The 16011-nt window shown below is 55.1% G+C and overlaps 2 protein-coding genes across 15 annotated transcripts in view; both read right to left on the reverse strand.

The window, feature by feature from the left end:
- Positions 1–707: 707 nt before the first annotated feature.
- AAR2 (AAR2 splicing factor) lies at positions 708–6909 on the reverse strand. Its single transcript, XM_039563623.1, is given in 4 exon segments — positions 708–1828; positions 4322–4551; positions 6094–6571; positions 6573–6909. Coding segments are annotated over 4 exon segments (1146 nt in total). The 5' UTR covers positions 6843–6909; the 3' UTR covers positions 708–1660.
- A 1307-nt stretch (positions 6910–8216) lies between these two features.
- Positions 8217–16011, reverse strand: part of EPB41L1 (erythrocyte membrane protein band 4.1 like 1) — a 65020-nt gene continuing 57225 nt past the window's right edge. For 13 of the 14 annotated variants that reach the window (XM_039563234.1, XM_039563236.1, XM_039563237.1 and 10 more), the window contains 7 exons: positions 15904–15996; positions 15411–15491; positions 15162–15224; positions 14148–14240; positions 13244–13324; positions 12254–12370; positions 8217–11160 (listed from right to left, as the gene is read on the reverse strand). In XM_039563234.1, the coding sequence (XP_039419168.1) occupies positions 11152–11160; positions 12254–12370; positions 13244–13324; positions 14148–14240; positions 15162–15224; positions 15411–15491; positions 15904–15996 (537 nt within the window). In that variant the 3' untranslated portion in view covers positions 8217–11151. The remainder of the gene's footprint in view (positions 11161–12253; positions 12371–13243; positions 13325–14147; positions 14241–15161; positions 15225–15410; positions 15492–15903; positions 15997–16011) is intronic. The other variant, XM_039563235.1, reaches the window with a different exon arrangement.

Consider the following 16011-nt stretch of genomic DNA (forward strand, 5'->3'; position numbering starts at 1 on the left):
CTCAGCGGGAGGAAGGGGCAGCGTTGTCATCACCTAAGGCTTTGGAAGGGCAAGAAAATATTCCTCTATTCCATGCTGCTGCTTGCCTTTTACACATACCCTCCTTCCTGCTGACTCCCACCCTTGTCCTCCCCCAAATTTACATCCCCACCTTGTCAACATCCAACAAACTGCTTCCTATGTGCCCACTTCCCTTTTCCCTCCGAGTGTGCAGTGGGAGTGCAGTTGGATTCTGAGCATCTCCACCTGCATTTAGCTGAAGGTTTGCTGCTTCGTTTCCTGCCCCACAGAGGGACAGTGGTCCCATGGCCTGGCTCCTCCCCACCTGTTCTGTGGTCTAGTAAGAGATAAAAATGAGAGATAAAAAGAGATATTAGGGGGCTTATAAAGAGAAGGGACATGGACATTTTATAAGGTCAGACAGTGACAGGACTGCCAGAGGGCAGGGATACATGGGATATTGGGAAAGAATTCTTGGCTGTGAGGGTGCTAAGGCCCTGGCACAGGGTGCCCAGAGAAGCTGGATCCCTGGCAGTGCCCAAGGCCAGGCTGGACGGGGCTTGGACGAACCTGGGCTAGTGGAAGGTGTCCCTGCCCATGGCAACAGTGACACAGGATGGTCTGAAAGGTCCTTTCCAGCCCAAACCATTCTGGGATTCTATGATCAGCTGTCCCTACTACAGCCTTGCAAAAAGAAAATACCCATCACAATGGAAGTACAAATATATTCTTTTCTCAGCTGCTAAAAGTGCAGTTCATAATGGGAACCCGACCATCACAAACTGTTAATTTTCAGTCACTGTTTTTGAGCAAAACCATAGGATTTCCAGTTATAACAAAACAGGGGATCCAGTTCATGTGGAAAACTGATCCTTTATCTCATGCTGGCTCTGCTCTTTAACACCTGGGCGAGTACAGTCCAGTAACTATTTCCTGTCACCAAACTATCCACATTCTTTTACACCAGGTAAAACAGTGGCAGCAGCAAATACAAAAGGGTTTAACAGAATGGGAGGAACAGGAATGAGACACTGAGGTGTTGGGTGTACGAAACTGAAGGAATTTTGCCGTGGCTTTGAGCCACCTCCCCAACAGATAAATCAGAGTGAGCACCCCACACAGCAGCGCAACAGTCGTGGTCACACCAGTGCAACACGAGCCCACAAGAGCTGAACTTCAGTTCAGCTGGGTTTGGGCTGCCAGAACCACTCAGTGGGCTTACACCCCTACACCACAGGTGCTCTCCAGGCAGGGCATCAGCCCCAGCCCAGCAGGAGATGGGAGCAGGGATGCAGAGGACAGGTGAGTGCAGGAGGATCTTGGCAGTGTTAGATTGAGGGCTGAACTCTGTGATATTGAAAGGTCTTTTGAAGCTTTAATGATTCTGTGACTTTGAATGTGGTGTTATGTTCTGTGAGGAGATGCTGCAGAAGGGCTGGGAAAACCCCAAGGTGTCCGAAGCAGCCACGTGGCAACACTCAAAGTCCTCCAACACGTCTGGTCTCCTCACAAAGCTCAGCATCCTCCTGGGTTTCCCACATCTGCTTCTCCAGCAGAAAGAGGATCAGCTTCAGAAGCATCTCTTAAGAAGCTGGCAAGGTTGGAGAAGAGGAGGAAAGGGTCATTTTAAAAGGTGTTTGCTCCTGAAGGACCCTTTGTCTCAGTCCACCTGCACACCCTCAGGCAGCTCCACCACCACAGGGGCACAGTCATCAGGCTCTGCCTCGAAGTCCCATTTGAATTTCTTTGTTAGGTGAGCCTTGAACTTTTCAGCCTTTTTCCTCAGAGTCTCATCCACAGCAGAGCTGCACGTGCAGGAGAACAGCACCTGAAACAATGAGCAGAGGTCAGGGAGAGCTCAGCCATGGCACCAGCTGGACATCTCCTCCCTACAAAGACACCAGGGAGCACCAGGAGAGAGCAAGGTAAGGACCTACCACCCTGGGACTACTCCAGCTTTGGGGGGACCCAACCAAAGCCCACACCACTCACCTCACAGCCTAAACCCATCCTGTGCCTTCACACCACTGAGTCAGCACCAGAAATGTCTGCACTCAGGTAAGAACTTTGACTGAAGCAGGAGTGTATTGGTAACTGAATTTGTACTGTGGAATTCTGAAATGTGCCAAAGTGTGAGCTAAGGAAAATGTCTTGGCAGAAGGAATTTAAAAAAATTAAAATACTAGTAGCCAATTTCCAGCAAGTGTTCAAAAGGCCAGTAGATAACTGAACCCTTTGTTTCCATGGGTAGAGATCTCCCAAAGCATTTTTTCATATGGTATTACCAAGTCTTTAGGATACAGAGGAAACTTGATGAAAAGGTCTTGAATGTAAGAGAGAGATGGGAGCTGTCTGGAAAAAGCCTGGTTATCCCCAGCACAGCCATTCCCTTGTGCCCAGGGTGCTGAAGTCTGGAGGAACCCCTGCCGTCCATCCCCCAAACACAAACCTATTAACGTGTCCCAGATCCACAGCTTCTGCTGGCACCTCAGAGGGAAAGCATCTGTGTGAGTAACGGCACCCAGCCCCAGAGCCCAGCTCTGATCAGCCTGATTCTGCTCCTCCTGAACTTGTGATCCAGAACTAATTTCCATAAAAAGAAACCTCCTCTGGGGAAAACGCAGCCTCTTATTTGGGAGAGACCTACTGAAAGCTGGGTAAAACACTGACAGTGAGCAGCAAAGTCCGTTGCTTTGTGGATGAACATTTGCGTTTTCCTTGCTCACTCTACTGGAAAACTGCCTCTTTCTAACAGAGCTCTTACACAGCAATGCTGCTGGTATGGAAAAATGGATTAGAAGATTATAGTTCCCACTTCTTCTCAATGAACTGCACATTAAATTAGTTATTTTACCAAGGTTTTTTTTTTTTTTAAGCACTGGTAGTGCTGCAGTCACTGGTGATGGTGCTCTGCTCTTCTTGCCTTGGATCAAACTCCAAAAATAAAGTTGCTGCTTCCAGAGCTGAGCAGAAGCTGCACAGACAATGCCCTCCCCCACAGCTCTGAGTATCTGCCCACGGCCAGCTGAGGCAGAGAATTCTGATGTCTGCATGTAAAGATGGGGGTAAGGAAAGGCCCAGAGCTTCCCTGGCACTACTGCGGGGAAATCCCATGGGAGCAGAGAAATGGAGAGCTCTGACTGAGGAAGGGCTCAGTCTGCAAGGCTTTTCTTTGGCACTGGGAATGTGGTGACCCCTGCCAGGGCTTGAGGGTGATCCTGACACCAGCACAGCTCCTGCTGAGGGAGTAAGACACAGACTGATGGAGCCCACGGGTGGACAAGACTCAGGCAGCCAAAACCAGCAATAAGGGTTCCCCAAATTCCCCTCAGGGGGAAAGAATGGCTGGTTGCCATATTCTGGGTACTGCTGTGAACTGACAGCACTGCTCTGAGTGTGCTGCAAACAGAGCTGGGCTGTCCAGTCCTGTAGTGGGATGGAAAAAAATCTACCAACAGAATTAAAATATAAACTAAAACCCCCCCGAGACTTGTAAGAATCCCAGTTGAAGCAATGCCTCCCCAAACACTTTACCCAGCAATTACACCCAAACACCTCCACCCTCCCCAAAACTACAGGAAGAACTTGGGGTTAACAAGGAGAGGAATGGAACTGCTCCCTGGGAAAGGAGAGGGCACCAAACTGAGAGCACCTGTAACACAACTGCCCACAGCTTCCTGCAGGGCTGGTTCCTGTTGCTCATCTTCATCAGAGTGTCTGCTTTGGGCTTTTTTTGGTAAAGTAAGCCAGTTTGCTGCACTGCCAGCACGGTCACCATCAGTGGGAGTAACTGGTTTCACTGGGGCTGAGCCACAGACCTGCCCCCCCATCTCAGCAGAAGGAGCATCTTCTGCATTTTGGAATAACCATAAATTCCCTCTGGATAAGAACCTGACTACAGGAAATCCTTGGCTGTGCTAAGGAATGGAAAAGCTTCTTAAATGCTATCAGTGGCCTTAGCTCAATAACATTCTGCTGCAGCTTCCCTGCACACTGAGCAAACCATTCCAGCTGCCCAAAAATCAGCATCATCAGTCCTTTATGCCAAAGTCTTTTGTGTTGATTTTTGTTTTTAAGAAAGAATGGCATTTTGGAAAAAATTAAACAGAAATCACATTGCACTTACCCTGCCTCTCTTGTAGCTGTTGAGCTGAACTTCTTGCTGAATAACAGAGGGAAAAAGTGAAAGAAAATCCCTGAGTGCTAAGGCAGGCTCCCATCTCCCATGAAACTTAACTCCTTTGGCAGCTTCTTCCCTAATCTGATGCCCCTTATGCCCTCCCTGCCACTCCCACTTCTCAGGGAACAGCCACAAAGGTACCTGTAAGGTGCTGGTTAAAAAGTTGTCCTGGGAGACAATGTCCACAAAAAAGTCTGCTGGGATTTCGTTGAGCTGGTGATACAGCACGGAAATGAGGTTGATGTAAAGGTCTTGGTACTTCCCTATGGCCTCCTCTGATCGGCACAGGATGTTCAGGAGTCTTTTCCAGTGCTCAAAGGCATCATACACGTTCCCAATCAGGAAGCAGATGAAGGCAAACTGCAGCTCAGCTGTGTGGGTTCAGAGAAGGGAAACAAAACAAAGCACATAACACTAAACAGATATCCTGGGAACGTGCCCTCCCCAAAGCTCTGCAAATGATGTACAACCCCTGGTTTGGCGTTTGCAAAGTGCATTCATATTCCAAACACTGACCCTGTGCTGCTCTCCAGCTGGAGCAAAGCAGAGCAGAATGGGGCAGGTCACCTGTGACTGTGATTATCAGCACTGGAGAGACTTTACAGACAGCAAACACCAAACCACAAGCCAAACTCAAGCCAGAGCCTGCTGTTATGCTGTGAGTGTTCAGCCTGCCTGTGCTAAGTGCCCAGAGTCACATGGGACTGCAAATGCCACTGTCCTGGATTTCTGGGAGAGGTCAGCAATGCATCAACAAGTGTGTTTGCCTTGTTGAACTAAGAGCCAGGGTTCATCGCAGTGGATGCTTGGCATCGACTGCTTTGCTACCTTTCCCTAAGGTAATTTGTTCTCTTTGCATCCTAAAGTTGTCTTTGATAATTTTGAAAAAGAATAAATTGTATGTTAATGTACAAAAAATGGAAAAAGGGACAAACAAAGGCTTATTCTCAACCTGGGTTCCAGCTGGGAAGCTGGGAGGGCTTCTCCCTCCATCCTGCAACAAAACAAAACCCTACTCCAGGACTTCCACAGATGCAGTATTTATTTGTATCACAGGCTGTAAAATAGGCTGGAGAGTAGTTGAGCTCCGGGAGGTCTGGTGTGCCCACAGCAGGGGTGGCACAGCCGGACACTGCCACTATCACCAGCAGCACATGGAGCACACACGGAGCTGCGCCAGGGAGGGACCGGTCACTGCACCAAGAACCACCAGCTGGGAGGCCCAGACCCCTCCCCAACCAAACAAGAACAAGGGTCTAGGGGTGTCCATCCCCACCTGATGCACCCAGGACTCTGTAAGATCTGTCCACAAGAGGTTCACTTAACAGGTAAAGTGCCAGACACAGGGCCAACCGTGACTGCTGCTTTTGGCTTAATCTGGGGCAATCTGGGCTGCCAGCACCATGTCTTCACACCAGTCATGGAACAGAATTACGGAATATCCTGAGCTGTGAGGGACCCACAGGATCATCCAGTCCAACCCCTACCCCTGCACAGGCACCCCAACAACCCCACCCTGTGCATCCCTGGGAGCGGTGTCCAAACGCTCCTGGAGCTCTGGCAGCCTCGGGGCCATGCCCACTCCCTGGGGAGCCTGGGCAGTGCCCAGCACCCTCTGGGGGAAGAACCTTTTCCTGATATCCACCCTAAATCTTCCCTGACAGCTCCAGCTGTTCCCTCGGGTGCTCTCCCTGCTCCCACAGAACAGAGATCGCAGCTGCCCCTCGGGAGGAGCTGCAGCCCCCGAGGAGATCTGGCCTCAGTCTCCTCCAGGCAATGGGAACGGCCCCTACGGCTGCTAAAAACTCCACAAACTTCTGTGCTGCACTGAAGAGACACCGCGGCGCGCCCGGGAACAGGCACAGGTTCCACCCTGCAGCCGTGGCTTTGCACAGCAATGAGTCGGTGCTCACCGAGCAGGCCCAGCGGCCGGCCGGGGTAGCGCTGCTCCATCACGCGCTGCAGGGCGTAGCTCAGGTCCATGCTGTGCCGGGTGATCTCCTCGGGGGTGGCCCCGTCGGGGAAGGCCTGCCGGGGCAGCTCGGAGAAGCGGATCTGGGTGCCGGCCCGCGGCCGCATGCGGGGCAGCCGGGCCAGGCCCTCGGCGTAGCTGCGGCACTCGGCGCCCAGCGGCGGCCGGCGCTGTCCGGCGCGGTCCCGCGTGTGCCGCCCCGCCGCCTCGGGCAGCACCTCGGCGAAGGCGCAGATCTGGCCGCTCTCGGGCTGCAGCTCCTCGGCCGCCGCCTCGCTGATGAAGTTGCTCAGCGACACCCACTTCTTCAGCGTCTCGTAGGGGTAGGGCCCCAGAAAGGGGTCCAGCTCCCGCAGGCTGTCCCGCAGCGCCTCGCCCTGCTCGGGGGGCTCGAGCCGCACGGCCTCGCCCGCGGGGGTCCCAGCGCAGCACCCGCACCTCGCGGCGCCGCAGGCTGAGGAAGCGGCCGGAGCGCGGCCCCGCGTCCCGCCCGCCGGCGCCGGCCGCGCTGCAGTGCACGAAGTGCAGCCCCGGCGGCACCATCTTCACGCCGCGGAACCGCGGCCCCACGGCCCACGCGCTGTAGTCGATGCCGAACTCGGTGCCCTCGGGCACGTCCAGCACCACCACGGCCGCGCCCTCGAAGAAGAGCTGCCGGGCCAGCTCGGGGTCCTGCCGCAGGGCCGCCATGGCCGCGCCGCTCCGAACGGCCCCACCGCCACCGGGCACCGAGCGGCCCTGCCCGGATATCCGGGGCCGGCGGTTCCGGCACGGCGGCGGGAGGAGCTTCCGCGCCGCGCGGCCCCGCCCGACGGTGGGGAGGTGTCCGGGCTGGGCTGCCCGGGCTGGCACTGCCCCGCGGTTGCTCCCGGTTCGCTCTCTGCCCGCGCTCATCCCCGCCTCGGTCCCTTCTCCCCTTTTCCCCCTCGGCCATCCCCCGCTCCCAGCCCCCAGCCCGGCGCTGTTCCCTTTTGCCTCTCCATGGCTGGCGGCTGCTCCCCACTGGCCCATTGTCCCCAAAGCCGGTCCCCAGTCCCCCCCCGCTGGCTACCATTCCCCTGGGTTCCCCGTGCTCCCAGCTCCGCAGCGGGACAGGCGGACAAGAGCCCTGCCTGGGACTGATGGACCGAGAGCTCCCCCGGGATAGACACACGGGGACCCTCACCGTGACACACAGAGCCCTGAGCAGGACAGGCACTGTCCCAACACCCCGTCCTCCCTCCCGGGACAACAGACAGAGTCGTGGTCCCCAGAGAGGGGCAGTTCCCACCACTTCCCTGCATCCTGAACATTCTCACAGCCACCTTCGCTGCCCACGCTGTGTCCGAGGCTCAGCACCTGCGACACGAAACTGCTCCCGGCTCCACCAGCCGCAATTCCCGCCCTGGCATCTTCATCTGCCCTTGGTGGGGTGAGATCCCACCTGCAGAACTGCATCCAGCTCTGGGGTCTGCAGCACTGGAGGGACGTGGAGATGTTGGAGTGAGTCAGAAGAGGCCAGAGATACTCCGAGGGCTGGAGCCCCTCTGCTCTGAGCCAGGCTGGGAGAGCTGGGGGTGTTCACCCAGCTGGGAGAGCTGGGAGAAGGCGCCGGGAAAACCTCAGAGCCGCTTCCAGGGCCTAAAGGGGCTTCAGGAGAGCTGGAGAGGGATTTTGGACAAGGGCTTGGAGGGACAGGACACAGGGAATGGCTTACCGCTGCCAGAGGGCAGGGCTGGATGGGATATTGGGAAGGAATTGTTCCCTGGGAGGGTGGGCAGGCCCTGGCACAGGGTGCCCAGAGCAGCTGGGGCTGCCCCTGGATCTCAGGAGGTGTCCAAGGCCAGGTTGGACATTGGGGCCGGGAGCAGCCTGGGACAGTGGAAGGTGTCCCTGCCATGGCAGGGATGGAACAGGGTGAGCTTTATATTCCCTTCCAGCCCAAACTGTTCTGGGATTCCATGATTTCTACGATCTTCTCTTTAGACAAAGCCCTGTATTTCCATGTGCAGTGCCCCTCATTCCAAGGTTCCCCCTTCATTTCTCCATCCTCTCAGTAGGAAAGAGTCCACCAAGGCCCCAGGCTGATTTAGCGTCAAACACATTTATTTCACTTTTATTGAATACAAGAACAGTGAGCACACACGCATACACCACCGAGCACTGAAAAGGAGTATGACCAAAGGGGGAGAGGAAGAACAAGGGAAGAGAAAAGGAGAGTTAGTGAAGGAACAACAGAGTGTTGCAGTTGGTTGGTAAGGTGCTTCTCAAATAAAAATAAATATTATTATTATTATTATTGTTACCGTTATTATTACTCATGCAATCGCAGGCCAGGTTCAGAATGAATTTGTGGGATTGGGTAAAAACAGGCACTCGTGTCTCCCACCCCTTTCCACAGAAAGGCCCCTGGAAGAAAACAAGCAGTGGCCAGCTATCTGAAACGGAGCGCGGTGATGGGCAGGCTGGGGCTGAGCAGCAGAAAGCCACACCTCGCCAGGAGAACAAGCAGTGAGCTTTTTTTCTTTCCTTTTTTTTTTTTTTTTCTCTTTCTAGTTTAAAGAAAAAAAATGTTTTGGACACTGCCACCCATGAACACGCTGGGGGAGCCAGGGGCTGCTCACTGCAAACGGAACTCACGGCAGTCCAAGCGCACAGACAGGGAGCCTAACTCTGAAAGGCTGCTCATTCCCACGGGAACCTTCGCTTCCCACACTGTGCACAGCGCCAAAGCAAGTCTGGAGGGTGCCGGTGGCCTTGGCTGGGCAGTGGAGGTGCCCAAGCCAGGTGGGCTCCCCCGAGTCTGAATTGTGCCATGTACTGGTGAACACCAGCATGGCAGGCAGACCCCAGACCCTGGCCCTCACCACCCCTGGCAGCACCACTGCTTGGCACGGCTGGCTTGGGTGCACTGGGAAAACAAAAGAGAAAAGGAGCCTCTTTGCTACTGCCTTAAGTGCTGTTAGGTTGGGGCTGTGCTCTCTGAGGGCGCGTGGCTGGAGCTGGGGAGCGGTGCTGGCACTGGCAGCAGCCCCCGTGCTCTTGCCTTCCATGCCTGCAGGAGAAACCTCTCTGCCAGGAGAAGAGACTCCCCAGGGACGCACTGGTGAGCAACTGGTGAGCAGCTGCCAGGAGCAGCTCCCTCCTGGGACAGCGAGGGTGGGAGTAGGGTCTGCCCACGGCATCCTCACGGCTTGGGCGCTCCTGCTCGGGCATCCTGTGAGCCCTGGCAGGAGCTGGCAGAACGCTCCTGTCCCTGGGCACAGTCTGTGTGAGGGGTGAGAGACTAAAGGCAAAATGGTGCAGAATCATGGGCCCTTCTGTTTCTGCAGGAGCTAGAGACAATTCCGAGAAGGAAACCCATTTCTTTCCTTTCCTTTCTGGTTTTGGTTCCAAGCCTACCCGAACTGCCTGGTTCACAGTGTACGGGGCCCTGGGCTTGGCCCACGGTCCCCTTCCAAAGGCAGCCCTGGAGGGAGCCTGTGGCTGAAGGCCGAGCTGGGAGCAGCTCCACTGACACTTCCTGGGCTCTCCCGTGCAGCCTGGCCTGCTGGGGACACTGCAGGGATGGACACAGCACGGTCCCTCCACTGCCCATCCCTAGGCAGGTCGGGGGAGCACTGCCATGGCCCTGCCAGCGCTGTCCCAGCCCTTTGCCATCACACCCCGGGTAGTGGGGGAGGCAGGGCACAAACAGCCCCTCTGCCTTCGACCCTACTACAAAACTCAAGTAACTCCATTACTGGGATCCAGAAACAAAGCAAACCCACCCCACCCACCGGCATGGCTCTGCGGGCTGGAGGGGAGCCATGAGCCCTGCGGCTGCTCCCACCTCGCTCCCAGCTGATCCCGTGGCTCTGGGGGGGCTGGGAGCCCATCCTGCTTACAGCTGTCAGAGCTGGAGCCTTCCTTGCCCCTCCAGGTGACCGCTGCCCCTCCTCACCACCACACACTGCAGATCAGCCAGCAGGACATTCCTGTTGCCCTCTCCCCTTCCCCCCAACCAGCAGCAGCTGAAACCTTCCCCATTCCCTTCTTGCAGGACTCAGAGTCCCACGTGTGATCTAAGAGTCTCCAAATACACCAACCACAGTCAATCCAAGAGTTAATAATTTAAAAATGTCGGCATCGTCTGTACCAGCGCTGTTGAATTATTTCAGCATTGTTCCCTCCCTCCCCCTCCATTATATAGAATAATATACAGAACTGAAATGCACATCCATATGAAACCCCACAGGCTGCTCGTTAGAGATGAGAAGCCATGTACATATCATTGGCTTTGTTTGAAATGAAACCCATTTCTAAATACCTTCAGAGAACAAGAGGTTGGACAAGTGCACAGAGAAGATAAGGAAGGGAAGGGGAAGAGTTAACAGAACCCCCAAAAAAATGCAAAAAACCAGCATAGAATGAGGAGAAGGGCGAAACGACACTTGTGAATTGGAAAATAACTCTAAGGTCATAACTTGAATGTTTTTCTCTCTTCTTTCCAGAGGTGGGGAATGGTTTTGCTTCTGCTTGTGGTTTTTTACTTCAGTTTGCTTACTTGCTTTGTTGCAAAGCAGTTTTCCTTTTCATTCAGTGTGCAACAAATGAACTCATGATTGTGTGTCCTTTCATGTAACATGCAAGATGGTGGCTAATTGTATTGTTACCGAGATTATTGTTATTATTATGACTTTTTAAATCTGATTTGATCACCAATCCAGGAAATTCTTCAATTTATCTGCAGAGGGTTGGCTTTGTTTGTTGGTGGTGTTGTTTGCTATTCATTTCCAGCATATAGCAGCAGTGCAAGGATGCATTTTGTTTCCTGTTTATATATATATATATATATATATATGTATGTATGTATATATATATATAATATATTTGCTATTCCTTTTTTAAAAATTTTTGTCTCTCGCCATGAACATTGCAGCCACGATGTCTATGTCTTGCTGACAAATCCAGCATGAAGGCTTCTCCTCCCCTGTTCTCCAGGTTGGAATACAGATGTTGGCTTCCAGGAACATGTTGGTCAAGATTCCTGTGCAAGGCAGATGGGAAGGACCAAGTCACGGAGTGCCAATCCGTGGAGGCTCCTCTTTGGATGAGGGCACTGGATAGAGACTTTGCAAACACTTGGGGCCACAGTTTGCACTTAATTAGCAGGAGCTCTGGTAATTAGCAGGAATTCAGGCACTGGCTGGTGTTGGTGCATGGGGGATGTAAGGGGGAGTTGCTGCTCCCTCCCTTTAAGCCATTCAACTAAAACTGTGGATCCTATGGGATGCAGGAATGTCTGCACTTGTCTGTGCTGTGGGACAGGACCAGGCAGCTCCACGAGCCTCCCCTGACCCTCCCAGCTGCAGTGCTGGTCGCTTTTCCAGGCTTAAAAGCTGCCAATCAAAACCTTCATACGATAAAGAAATGGAAAATCCCAGTTCCGAGGAGCCTCTCCAGACGCACCTGCAGCCTGGCTGCCGCCAGAGCCCCCAGAACTGTCCCCTGTCCTCTCCACCCCTGTGCCCACTGCTCCCACACAGGGGTCTGGTGGCTGTGCCAACCCAGAGGAGCTGCAGCTCCTGGCTGACAGGCGCAATGGGGTCAAGCAGGGGGTTTAGTGTGGGGCAGGAGTCCCCAAGCCATGGGGAATTGTCTGGGACTGTGACAGCTCTGGGGTGTCTGCAGGGAGGTGCAAACCTTGTGTGCTGCTGCCTGCTCCTGTGTGTGTATAAAACCTCAGCCTGGGGATCCGAGGGGGACTGAAGAAACTGTACGGTTCTTGCACAGAAATTATCATTTGTGCCAGCACTGGTCTGACACTTTGGCTTTGCAGAACCTGTAGCCAAGCTCCTCAGCCCACCCACAAACCTCAGGTGCCCTCATTCCCTCCCCAGCCCAGGGGGACGAGCAGGTCCTTTCCTTTTCACATCAAATGCCTCAGAGCTGAGCAGGACAGCAGGGTGACATGCACAGCATTGCTTTTGGTGGCATGGTGGTGGCTTCCTGACCACAACCCAGTGGCCGTGCTCAGAGCCACCATGCCAACACCTGTGGTGGTGAGACCAGAGACCATGACCTGTTACACCCCCCTTACCCAGCAGGTGTAAATCACACCTGGCAGCTTCTCCACCTACCTGAGGTTTCTTGTCCCTTTCCTCTGGAGAGGGCTCTGTTTCTCTGTACACCACAGCTTTGGTTACCAGCATGTCAGGGTGCTGGAGTTTTGCCTCTTTGATTGCTAAAGCCAGTGCCTGGAAAGCAGAAGGGTGAGAGAGAGCATTTATCCTCCCTCTCCTGTAATCCTCCCTGACTGCAGCCAGAAAGCAGCTGAGGAGGATTCCAGGGAGCACAGTGGGATTTCAGGAGGACAGGGATGCTGGGGTTCAGAGCTGAACCCACAGCAGCCTGGCAGAAGAGGCTGGAGCCCAGCATGGGAATCCAGCATGACTGGGAATTCATCCACCATTGGGAGCTCTCATGTGCTGCCTTTCTGTGCAGTTTTTCTGTACAGAGGTGCTACTGAAACCTGGGCAAAGGAAAACACTAGAAAAATCTACAGGAATTATCAAATTCATTATGATAATTCCAAAAATTATTTTAGAGCCTTTTAATTACTTTTATCTCTTTACCTTTTTTTCTTAAGCAACAAATCCCGAACGGTGAGGCCACAGGAAAATGACCTTGTGGCCCTAAAGACTTGTGCCAGTCTTTGTTATTTCATCACAAAAGTGTGTCACTCTTTGTCCTCTGACACCGAGGCAGAGGCAAAACACCACACATGGAGAGAGTCAACCTGCAGTGAGATTGTGCTGGAAGAGAGAGGTGACCTGGGTCACTGGAGTATTTCAACAGAGAAAGGGCACCTAGAAATGTGTTTATGGCTGTAAAAAAGTGATGCCATCCCGGTGTTCTGTACTGGGATGTGACCTTTGCCACGGCTTCATGGTGGGACATGGCCTGAGGGGCACTGCACCCATGGGGACCCACCCTGCTGGACAGGTTTGGGGCCTCAGGGGTCAGTTTTTGGACAAAAGGGGTAAACAGGTTCAGCCAGAGGCAGAAACATGCAGTGCTGCATCCAGAGACAGCCAGAATCAGGCAAAGCCAGGGCATCCTGCTCCTACCTGGTCCTGGTCCACATCTTCATCTCCCGTGATAATGATGCGCTTCTCTATCCGGGTCTCGGAGAACCCCCCTTTCACAGTCTGCATGAGGAGAAGGACAGCTCTCACCCCCTGTCCCAGCAGCCAGCTCCAGGCAGGGGGAACTCTGCCACAGGAGCAGGAACAGCACCAGCATCCCCTCAGCAACTGCCCTGTAGGTCAGCAGAGCTCCCACTGCCCTTGGCTCAGGGAGAGCTGTGAGACACAGCTGCCCACAGCGGGAAGGAGAAGGGCTGGGGGCAGGCACCAAGCACCCTCCTGCTGCTCAGCTCCTCACTGAGCTGCTGCTGTCTCTGTAGATAATCACAGAACCACTGAGGCTGGCAAAGCTCTCTGACATCACCAAGCCCAGCACTGACCACGTCCCCAGGTGCCACAGCTACACATCTTTGAAACCCTTCCAGGGATGGGACTCCACCACTGCCCTGGGCAGCTGTGCCAGTGCCTGACCACCCTTTCTGTGAGGGAATTTTCCCAAATATCCAATCTAAACTTCCCCTGGTGCAACTTGAGGCCATTTCCTCTCATCCTGCCCCTTGTTCCCCGGGAGAAGAGCATATATTTAATCTGGGGATGCAATGGCTGTGGGTGAGACCCTCTGCTGCAGCCTCATCTCCTTCACTTCCCACCCCTGGCCTGCCCCTGGCTGGATGCACATCCTTGGCTGTGCCTGCCTGCTGTGGTCACACGTGGCTGGATGGGCACAGTGCACGGAGCACTCTGTGGGATCTCCATTCCCATGGGACAGCGCACAGCTCCGGGCTTGTTGGAAGGAGAGGGGCCCTCTCTGCTGTACCAAGCACAATATAAATCCACCCATGCCCTAGTTCCAGTGGCTCTCAGGAAGCCCTGGAGCTGCTCTCACCTTGGTAACGTGGGTGGTGGTGGAAGTGGAGAGCGTTTCTGCAGTGGCGCTGAATATGCTGGTGAGCACCTCCTTCCCAGAGCCGCCAGAGATCTGCAGGACACGGAGTGGTGGAGTCAGGGGACATCGTGGGGGAGCCCCCAGCGCCAGCTCCCAAAGAGCCAGGACCTTCCCACTGGGATGCACCCACTCAGCCAAGCACGGGAGGGGAGAGCATGGCAAGGGAAAAAGGCACTGAGTTGTGTTTCCAACTGCACCAAGGGTTCGGGGGGGACAGGGAGAGGTTTCCACAGGTATTCCAGGCCCACAGCTGCTGGAAAGGGCCTCTGCAGTAGATAGAGAGTCTCAAGGCAGCTTTTGGCTCTTCCTCACCCTCCCTCAGAGCCACTCTAGACAGAGCTCTCAGGCTGCCTCTGTCTGTGTCCATTCCACTGTGCCTGCCAAGGGCTGGGAAGGCCGGGAAGAAAGGCTGGGAAGGATGCACTGGAACCCCAGCCCCAGTGCCAGCTCTGCTCTCCCTGCAGCACAAAGGGATGAGCCTGGGGCAGCACCTGGTGTTTGGCCAGGCTGGACTCCATCAAAACAAGGGGATGGAGTAAGAAATCCCTTTCCAGAGGAAGGGCTGTGCTGGGCAGGGTGCTTGGTGACCATGACCTCCACTGGGAGTCAGGAGACTTTGTGGGTGGCCTTGGGTGACCCTGCAGGATGCCCAGGGCTGAATGCATCTCAGCCCACTGCACCAGGGACTGGGGTGTTTTTGGGAATTATCCTCCTCAGGCAGGTGCTCAAGGTACGGAGCTGGCATAAGAAAAAGCCCACAGGTCAGGGTCTCCTGACATCTTGCTCCCCAGCCTTGTGAGCATCCTTCTGCCCGTCCCAGCACCAACACATCAGCCAGGTACCAGTGCTGGGGACATGGCACGGGGCCCTGTGGGACCAATCCCACCCAATCCCAGACCCACAGGGCTGCCTTCCCCAGCTTGGCTTGGCTGGTGGCACCACATCCCCCCTCACCGGAGACAGGGAGCGAAGGTCTGTGCTGGGAGTGGCCCCTTTGCCAGCCTTGGTGCCGTGATCCTGAAAGAAGAACAGACAGCCACGTTGGCCCAGGTGCATGGGGCAAACCCAGCAGGTGTCACCCTCCAAAGACACCCCCGGTGGGGCAGGGTCCCCCCAGCACAGCTGGCCCCGGTCACTCCTGCTGGAGCAGAGGGACCGCAGGGGACAGCGGCTCCCCACCCCTGGAGGGCCAGTCCCGCTTACTGAGGTTGCCAGCGGTGTCTCTGTGGTGCCAGCCTGGGCAGTGGTGGTGGTGTCCCTGCTCCCCGGGGTGCCTCCATCCACCTGCCGGGGCAAAGGAAACCAGGTGAGCCTGGAGGTGCCACCAGGGAGTGGGTGACACTTGCAGGAACAGTTTGGCCATATCCCTGCTGCCAGAGGAAGCCAGGGAGGGCCGTGAGGCCACAGACAGCTGTCACCCACTGCAGACGTTCCTGTGTGCGAGCACTGCCTAGTGGCATGGCAGGTGGGGCCAGAGACACTCAGAGAATATCTCTGCGTGGGCTTTAGCTTGTGTTTTGGGGACTTCAGCAAGCCAAGGGTGAGCAGAGGCCCCCAGCCACCCCACAAAGGCCCCACCCTCCCAGCACTGCTGCCAGGGACAGGCTTTGGTGGGCTGAGGCTTTGGGGAGTCTCAGGGCTCAGCCTCTTTGGGGCTCTGGGGAGCAGGGCCATGGGAACGGAGCCACCACGTCACCTGGGCCATGTCTGTGGTGCTGACCCGATGGGGAGCGGAGCCTTCTGCCTCGGGCTTCTTCACCGTCACAGCGTCCGCTTTTGGGGCTGAAGGCTGCAGGAGAAACAG

This window comes from Corvus cornix, chromosome 20 (genome assembly GCF_000738735.6).
Source record: "Corvus cornix cornix isolate S_Up_H32 chromosome 20, ASM73873v5, whole genome shotgun sequence".
Classification (NCBI taxonomy): Eukaryota; Metazoa; Chordata; class Aves; order Passeriformes; family Corvidae; genus Corvus; species Corvus cornix.